We start from the raw sequence: 8941 nt of genomic DNA, 5'->3' as shown, positions 1-8941 counted from the left end.
GGCATCGCACCTGGGGCTTAGTTACTGGACCAAAGGCCCAGCCCGAGACGGTGCTGCTCACAGAGTGCTGGGTTCACACCTGCCTTTGGCTTCTAACTTCAGCTTCCCACTAATTCACTCTGGGGGCAGCAGGTAACTTTGGGCACTTGAGTTCCTGCCACCCGTGTGGGAGACCTGAATGGCGTTCCCTGCTCCCAGACTCAGCATCAGCTCAGCCCTGGCCACGGCAGGCTTGTGGGAGGGAACCAGCGGATGGGCAGCTGTCTCTGTCTCTCAGATTAAAAATTAACATTGCAATTTTTAAAGATTTATTTATTTATCTGAAAGGCAGAGTTACAGAGAGGCAGAGGCAAAGGCATACAGAGAGAGAGAGAGATCGAGAGAGAGAGAGAGAGGTCTCCCATCTGCTGGTTTACTCCCCAGATGGCCGCAACGGCCGGAGCTGAGCCAATTCGAAGCCAGGAGCCAGGAGCCAGGAGCTTCCTCCAGGTCTCCCACACGGGTGCAGGAGCCCAAGGACCCAGGCCATCTTCTCCTGCTTTCCCAGGCCACAGCAGAGAGCTGGATAGGAAGTGGAGCAGCTGGGTCTCAAGCCCATGTGGGATGCTGGCACTGCAGACAGTGGCTTTACCTGCTATGCCACAGTGCCGACCCCAACATTACAATTTAAAAGCACAACACAATCACATATTTCTCTCTAACATAAAAGTCTGCGCGGTGGGGGATGGCACTGTGCATAGCAGCCATCGAATATGGGCGCTGGTTCACGTCCCAGCTGCTCCATTTCCAATCCAGCTCCTGCTAATGTGCCTGGGAAGGCGGAGCAAGATGGCCCAAGTAACTGGTCCCTGCACCAGGCAGGAGACCCAGTGAAGCTCCTGGCTTCGGCCTGGCCCAGCACTAGCTGTTGCAGCCATTTGAGGAGTGAAATAGCAGATGAAGGATGTCTAACTCTGACTTTCAAATACACAAATAAATCTTAAAAAAAAAAAAAAAATCTGTGCTTTGGGCAAAGAGGGAGTAACGAGAACTAGACACCCTCTTCGCCTGAAGGAGACAGAACGTGCAAAACCCAGTGGCTTCCAAGCACTGGCTGTGACATCAGACAGCTGGGGACAGTGGCCCCAGAGAGGAGAGGCAAGCAAGGTGCATCCGCCCAGCTGAGTGCAGGCCAGGGAACTGGGGCAGAGCCGGCAGGCGGGGCTGGGCCTCCGGGGGGCCCAGGGCCGCTGGAGAAGTGGGAGTGAGAGCTGGGGACCTGCGGACACTGCCCTCGGAGGTTGAGCCGGGGGGCTGATGGAGCAGGTGAGGAGGCGCGGCTGGGGCAGGAACCGAAGGAGCCACACTCGGAGACCCTCAGGCCGGGAACGGATCCTGCTCCCAGCCCCCACCTGCACAGCTGGACTGTGGGTGGAGCTGCCCCTCACCCCTCGCAGGAGAGGCTCCCTGGATGCCCCCGCACCGTGTGACAGTCACCTGCCTTCCTCGAAGGAGCCTTCACGCCACCCGAGACCCAACGGAGGCCTCCCACGACGGACCGCACCGTCCCATGTGGGCACTGGCTTGGGTCCCGGCCACTCCGCTTCCGATAGAGCTCCCTGCTAATGTGGCTGGGAAAGCAGAGGAGGATGGCCCAAGCCCCTGGGTCCTGCACCCATGTGGGAGACCGGGAAGAAGCTCCTGGCTCCTGGCTTCAGTCTGGCCCTGCCCTGGTCATTGTGGCCGTCTGGGGAGTGAAACATCGATGGAAGATTTCTCTCTCTCTCCCGCCCTGTAACTCCGCCTTTCAAATGAATAACATAAATCTGTAAAAATAAGAAATAAAACCATGTTGGAATTCACACAAAGTCACCCATTTTAGGGTGGACGTTCCTGTAGCGTTTAGCGCACTCACAATGTTGTGCAAACCCCACTTCTGCAATGCCAGAACATTCCCTTGTCCCCAAAAGGAGCGCCTGTAGCCACTGAGCAGTCCTCCCCGGGACCCCCAGCCCCAGCCCCGGGCGACCGCCGCTTGCTTCCGTCTCTACACACTCGCTGGTTCTGGGGTGCAAGGCCGGGCCTCCCTTAGCGCCCTGTTTTCGGGGCTCATCAGCACGGCAGCAGGTGTCAGACATCATGGCTTCCCCGCCGGGTCGTCTGTGCTGTAGGGATGGACCAGGCTGCACCTGCCGCTTCTGTGTCCACGGGCTGCCGGGAGTCGGTCTTCAATCCTCCAGGTTTGCAGGGGCAGGACAGCCGCTGGCAGCACGGGAAGGGGGGTGGCCCCAAGGAGGGGGGCGGGTCCAGCGCCAGCCCCTCCCTGGGAAGCAGCACCCCCCTGCAGACCCCTCCCAGCCTGACTGGGGTAGGAGTGGCAGGAAAGGGGTCCCAGGCGCAGACAGGAAGAGGGTAATTGAATCAGCACGTCTCTCCCATCTGGAACATCCCGCCATGGGAAACCCACGGGCAGCCGGGGAAGCAATCTGGGGTTAAATGGAAGGCCATGGCTCTGCCGGGGAAGCAATCTGGGGTTAAATGGAAGGCCATGGCTCTTCCGGGAGCCCCACCCCCACAGCAGCTGCAGGACCCACCGCCTCTGCCCTCGGCTGGACGGCCTGCACCACGCACGGCCGCTCGGGCCAAGCTTCCACCGCCGGAGAGCCGGAGACACCAGGGCGCCCCCTCCGCTGTCGCTTCCAGGGTCTGCTCTCTGAGCCCTGGGCCCCGCCTCCAGCCCCGTGCCCAGGGCATCCAGAGGAGACTGGCGGCCACCCGGTGGGCTCAGAAAAGCAGCCCCAAGGGCTCCCTCGCTGTCTGTTCCTGGATCCCAGGATGGAGAGTGGCTCCAAGGGGCTCAGAGGGACAAAGGTCACATCAGGGCCAAGGCCAGGCCGAGAGAGCCCAGGAGCAGCCTGGACCACGGAGACCACGTTAGGCCCTGGGCAGCCCTGGCGTCCCAGGCCTGGGCCCACACAGGCTCTGAGGGCCTTGTCGGGGCAGCTGGTGGGCACCCGGCAGACAGTACGAGGCCAGGAGCAGGTGAGAGTCATTACCGAGGCGGGGGAGGAGGGGCACCGAGGCCGGGCCTCACATTCCCCCGGGAGGGGTGGGGGCACTGGAGCCAGTTGCCCGGCCTGGGTTACCAACAGGCAGCTGGGCTGCAGCTGGGCAGGCCTTCCAGCCCTGGAGCAGGGGGCGGTGCAGGCTGAATGCTGCAGAACTTGGTGTGGGCGGGGCTGGCTGGGCAGGCCAGGCTGCACTAGATCTGCTTGCATGCACCCCACATCCGCCCCAGTCGCCCATGGGGCTTGCAGGAAGGAGTGTGCACTGGGCCCCGAGATGAACAGACCCAGCGGTAGTCCTGCCCCACAGCACAGGGCAGCCCGGGGCCTCCCAGGGCGGAGAGGAGGGCTCAGCTGTGGGCAGCCCCTGAGGGTGCAGGAGGGATGGGTCTGGGAGGAGATGTGCCCCAGTCAGGGCGGCCACACCTTCTGCCCTCAAGGCCAAGCCGAGGGACTGGGTCCCAGCTTTATTTCATATGCACGGTGCCTCTCTGCACCCGGCAGGTGCCCACAGAAGTGCCAGGCGCCAGGGGCAGGGCTGGCCGGGCTCCGTTCAGTCCCAGCCGAAGTCGTGGCCGGTCATCTGGTAGAACCTGCGATTGAAGGGCCGGTAGAAGTCCTGCAGCCGCCGGACTACGGCCTCCGGCACCCGGGGGTGGGGCCGGCCCTTGGATCTGCCCAGGCAGCGCGGGCGGCTGTTCCCCTGGGCTGTCTGGAGACAGGGGAAGCCCTTGGTGGCGTTGAAGTAGAAGTGCTTGTCCGTGACGACCCGCCGGAGGCCCAGGAAGTCCTGCACGCGGCCCACCTCCCCGGCCGGGTCGCTGACCAGGCGCTCGCCGCTGACAAACAGGAAGCGGGACAGCGGGAAGTAACGCAGCCAGTTGTCCAGGTGCTGGGCGTAGAGGCCGATGCGCACGGCGCTCCAGGCCGTGTCCACGGGGCCCAGGCCGTGGCGGAAGACCAGGGCGCGGAAGCTGGGCAGGCCTGGGGTCTTGGACAGCATCTGGGCGTAGTCAGAGATGGCCCGGGTCACAGGGTTCCTCACCACCACAATCAGCTTGGTGTCCGGTGACATGCCGAGGATGCGGCGGGGGGCCTCGCGAGTCACGAAGTAGCTGGGGGTCTTCTCCATGGTGACCTGCCCGTCCAGGGTACGCGGCATCAGGCTCCTGGAGGACGACCCGGGAGGGGCGGCCTCAGAGACCCCTCCCCCACTCAGGCAGGGTGCAAGGGGCCCAGCCTGTGGGGGCCTGCAGGGGAGCCGACCACCAGGCGGCCCTGGCTCGGGGCTGCTCTAGGGAGAGCAGAGTGATGGTCTCAGGGGCCAGGCGAGGCGCCCCTCACAGCCATTGGCGTCTCCACGGTCTCTGTCCCCCACCCACCAGACCCACCCCCTGGGGAGCTACCCAGCACCCAGCCCCGTCCTCGCTCTCTCACCCCAAGGCCAGCCCCATGGCCTCTGAGCCAGAAACACTCATGGTCCCCCCGTCACTCTGCAGCCGAGGGCGCCCAGCTATCGACAAGTGCCCAGCAAAGGGTCAGCCTCCCTCCCCTCCCTCTCCCAGCCCAAGCTGCATCCCTGCTGATTCCCATCGACCTGGCCCACTCAACACAAGTTATCGACACTGCTGTGCCCAGCCTGAGGCCCTGTCCTGACACAGGAGAGGAGCACTGACCCCCATGCCAGGGACCAGGGGGACTGGACTGACCGCAGCTGCATGCCCACGACCTGAGCTCCCAGCAGGGCAGGCCCAGGCACCCCATTGCGCTCCGAGGCAGCACCTCCCGCCCGGTGATGCTGGGTGAGGCTGGGTGGGGCAGGGCGGGGCGGGGCAGCTGAGCAAACAGCTCCAGGGAGGTCTGGGAACTGGGTCAGCGGAGGCAGGGACCATGGGGACTGTGCCAGGTGGGGACGGATGTCTGTGCCCAGCCATGCCCAGCCCTGCCCGGTCCTGCCTGCACTCAGGAGGTGACTCCCGGGGCAAATTCCTGGATTCCGCTGGCCAGAGTGGCCCCCAGACTCCAGCCCCTGGCAGGCAGGGCCTCTGTCTCCTCTCCCCGCTCAGACCCCCGAGGAAACTCGGGGCAGCCTGGCCCAGATGCCCGGTGCTGGGCACTCAGCTCGGGGCCCTGGCAGCGGGATGGGAGGGAGGCTGGGGTGCCAGGCTCCCTGGGTGGGTGGTGTGTGCGTCTCCCCAGCACATGAACAAAGCCCTGTGCAGAGCTGGTCCACAAAGCCGACAGGGACAGATCTGCTTCCTCCTTCCTGGTGACAGAGGGACAGGCAGGCACCCTGAGGCCCCGTCAGAGGCACCAGGGTCTCCTGAGGGTGGGCATTTCTGCCCCTCCCAGCCCACCGGGAAGGGGTTCTGTTTGGCTTCTCCTCCACACCCCCTGCCCTCCATGCCCTGGGAACCCACCTGGGGACAGCACCGTGGGGTGGGGTGGGGGCTGAATTCACAGACCCACAGGGCCAGCCCAGGGCCCCTCCCCAGACAGGCAGGCACGATTAGGGGAGCCCCTGACTGGACCTCAGTGCTGGGACCCACAGAGGCTGGCATGGGTGTTGGGAGTGGGACCCCAGGTCTGGTCAGGGGCACCAGCCGTCCCCTCTGCCCTCACAGGGAAGGAGGTAGCCTTCCTTTCCCACACTGGACCCCGGTTCTGAGCACCCCCAGCCCCTGCGCTCCTGCTAGGAGACCCAGCGCCTTCTCTCTGGGGAAGGCAGAGGAGCAGAGGGCACCTTGCAGGGGAGGAGGGGGCGGGACCCTGGGCCCACGGCTGCCACAGGCTGCTCCGAGAGCGAGCTCCTGGGTGGTTCCTCCCCGCCTGTCCCAGCCCTGGTACAGGCAGTGGGGACTGGCGCTGGGGGGAGCTGCAGACACGCAGGGAGATGAGGGGGACAGGACGCTCACCCCTACACTGTAGCCCCTCCTGACTCCCATCTGGCCCCCGGCCACTCCCCTGTTCTGTCTCTTTGTCCCTTGCACCCCACACCTGGCCTGGGCCCCACCCAGCAGAGCTGGGTGTGGTTCTGCTGGTTTCAGAGTGCCGGGAGCCGGGAGTCACCACCCCAGCCGCAGGAGCCTGGGCCCCTCCCCCTGCATGGGCAGACCCTGTTCTCCACATCTGCTGCTCTTGCTTCCAGGAAATAAAGGGGGTCCCTCTCCTGCACCCCTCCTCACCTCCTGGTACCCTTCCAAAATATCATGGTTAAAGTATCACCCCCACCCCCAAATGGGCCCCTCCCGGCCTGAGACCCCGGGGTTGAGACCCTGGCAAACAGTGCTGCGGCTCAGCTCCCACGTCAGTCAGACTCCCGGCCACTCCGCCCCCATCCGGCTACCCTGCACCTGGGGAAGGAGCCCAACCGCTCCAGTCCCTGCCACCGGAGGGAGTTCCCAGTCCTGGCCACTGCAGCCAGCCAGCTGGGGAGTGGGCCAGCAAATGGCAGATCTCACTCTCTCCGTCTCTCCCTCGCTCTGCCTTTGAAATAAATAGATCTCAAAACAAACAAAAACCCAGAAGGCGCTCAATGAATGGGTGAACCAACGCTGAAGTCTGAGGGTCCTCAGGAGCCGCAGTCTCCAGGCCCAGGGCCTCCAAAGCCTGACCAGTGCACCGACAGAGGCCAGGGGAGGGCACAGGCTTGGCCGAGGTCAACCCTGGCCTCTGCCCAGAGGAAGTCAGTGCGGCCCAGTAGAACAGCGTCCTGGGAACACTCCACAGAGGGCACCGGCTGCTGCTCCTCTGCCTCCGTCCCCCAGCGTCCAGCCCGGCGCAGGGCCCTGCAGGCCAGGAGGCTCAGCCCAGTGGTGAGGACACACGGCGCTGCCTGGGGGGGGGGGGGGGGCTGAGGCAGCGTGCGCATTTTCAGAGGCCCGGGCACAGCTGCGATTGGTTGATGGGACGATCGGGCACCACAGGCCAAGGAACGTTTGTACATATCGGGCAAGTGGCCACACACAGATGCCTGGCAGCTGGACTCTGCTCATGTCCAGGGTAGGCCTGGGCATGCCTGCACACCCTGGACCCTCTGGGAACCCTCTGAGGGCGAAGCAGGTCCCAGCCTCCCTGCAGCTCCTCAGGCCAGTGCAGATCTGCCCCCGACTCCTCGCCAAAGCTGGGGGCCCGGCCCCTTCTCGTCTCTGCTCACCCTCCCCTCTCTGAGCAGAATGGCCAGTGGTCTCCCTGGGCCCCGAGCTGGGAGACGCAAGGGTGGACTTGGCCCCTCACTTCACAGCACCAACTCCTGGGGTCTCAGGACCTAGACCCCCAGTCCCTTGCCCCTCCCTGCCCTCCAAATCTAACAAGTGGGAGTAGGGGGTGAATCTGGCCCAGAGAAACTGGGGTCCCTGCGGTCTGAGTCTGGGTCCCCCATGCCCCATTAGCTCACCAGGGGCCCAGCTCTAGCTTAGGGTTGCAGCCAGCTTGGGGTGGGAGGGTCGCGGCCCTCACTGCCCTGCAGGAAGGGACAGGACACCGTCCCTGGCATGGGCTCAGCTGGAGGGGCAGAGGGCAGAGCCTCAGGGCCAGCCACCAGGACAGGCTGCTTCAGCCAGCCCAGAACTCCCACAGCCCACCATTCGCCCAGCCCACGGGGGAGAGGCGCAGGAGCCAGCCCCACTTCTGGGCACTCACCTACGGGCAGCCCTTCCGGTCCACTGAGACCTCCCAGACTCCCAGGAGCTGGGGGTGGGGGGAGGTCTTGGGGAGGGAAGGAGGGCACTTTGGAGCAGCTGCAGGGAAGCCCAGGACCATCCCAAGGTAACAGGCTGGTGGTCCGGCGGGCAGGACTCGGGGACCAGCGTCAAGGCTCCCACCAACCTGCCGCGGATTGAACCACTTCCGGCGGAGCCATTCCGCACATCCTAACCTAGCGCGCTTTGCCAAAGCTTCCCAAAGGAAGCCCCGCTCCAGGTATCACCCGCCTCCCAGGGCCCCGCCCAGAGGTCAAGCCTGGGGCCCTCGCAAGCTGGGTGCCCAGAGAGACCCCGCGCGCACCACGCCCTCCCCGGCCGGCACCCGCAGCCGTGCGCAGGGCAGACAGGGCGGACGGGCCGGGCTGTGCGGGCGCTCACCGGTACCAGGCGAGGCCGCGCTCGTAGCACCTGTCGAAGAAGTGGGGCTCGGAGCCCAGGGCGCGGACGTCGGGGTGCAGCCGCAGGAACTCCAGCAGGGCGCGCGTGCCGCCCTTCTTCACGCCCACGATGAGCGCCTGTGGGAAGCGCCGGCGTCCCGGGCCTCTGGCGCTAGGCAAGCCGAGCGCGCCGGGGCGGCGGGTGGCGAGGGGCGTCTCGGAGGGCGCGGGAGCCGGTGCGGAAGCGCGGGCGGCCGGAGGACAGCGGCCCGGGAGGGCGCAGAGGCAGTAGGCGCCGAGTAACAGCGCGCAGAGCACCAGCGGCCCGCGAGGTGCCCGCAGCGCTGGCCCGGGCCCGGCCCCCGCGCCCTGGCCGACGCCGGCCCCGTCGCCTAGGCCGCCGCTACCTGCCATGGGGTCGCACGGCGCGCAGGGCCGGGAGCGGGGACCGCAGGCGGGCGCGCATCCCGGCCCGCGCGGTGCTCAGGTCGCCAGCGCCCGGCTCCTACTCCGCTCCCGGGGTCCGAACGTTCGGACTGGGGCGCGGGGCGGGGACGTGGGCGGGACCTAGACGTTCCGCCCCTTCCCGGGTTGCGGCCCCGCCTGGGACACGCGGGAAGCCGCGGGTACCATTCGAATCTGCCTACAGCTGCCGGGAGACCCTGGTTCGGGCGCGCTGGGTTCGGGGGTCTTCAGCCCCGTGCGGGGGCGATGTGGGGCAGTGACAGGGCTGCGCATGGGCCCCACGACCGCCCTCACCGCACCTGCCGGTGCGACCCCTCCGGAACCAGCACTGCAGGTGCGCGGGCGGAGCCCA

At 66.0% G+C, this 8941-nt stretch overlaps 1 protein-coding gene across 2 annotated transcripts; it reads right to left on the bottom strand.

Annotated features, from left to right (window-relative positions):
* Positions 1–313: 313 nt before the first annotated feature.
* HS3ST6 (heparan sulfate-glucosamine 3-sulfotransferase 6) lies at positions 314–8677 on the bottom strand. 2 transcript variants are annotated; one of them, XM_051830259.3, is made up of 2 exons: positions 8156–8677; positions 314–4213 (listed from the first exon to the last, which is right to left on the bottom strand). In XM_051830259.3, exons 1-2 carry the CDS (start codon positions 8536–8538, stop codon positions 3598–3600), a joined length of 999 nt encoding a protein of 332 aa, XP_051686219.3. In that variant the 5' UTR covers positions 8539–8677; the 3' UTR covers positions 314–3597. The 2 variants fall into 2 exon arrangements, with proteins under 2 accessions (XP_051686219.3, XP_051686218.3); XM_051830258.3 differs by having other exon boundaries at positions 315–4213; positions 8126–8676.
* Between the last annotated feature and the right edge of the window lie 264 nt (positions 8678–8941).

The sequence above is a fragment of the Oryctolagus cuniculus genome, chromosome 19 (assembly GCF_051225735.1).
Source record: "Oryctolagus cuniculus isolate XC-2025 breed Fujian yellow rabbit chromosome 19, ASM5122573v1, whole genome shotgun sequence".
In the NCBI taxonomy this organism is placed as follows: Eukaryota; Metazoa; Chordata; class Mammalia; order Lagomorpha; family Leporidae; genus Oryctolagus; species Oryctolagus cuniculus.
This window is presented reverse-complemented; position numbering and strand designations above follow the sequence as displayed.

What these genes read in the sequence shown, in the direction of transcription:
- HS3ST6 (XM_051830258.3), bottom strand. Translation starts at nt 8,538, where the DNA reads ATGGCAGGTAGCGGCGGCCTAGGCGACGGGGCCGGCGTCGGCCAGGGC. An exon ending in CGCGGCCTCGCCTGGTACCG is followed by an intron (nt 4,214 to 8,125) that starts GTGAGCGCCCGC and finishes GTCGTCCTCCAG; the next exon opens with GAGCCTGATGCCGCGTACCC.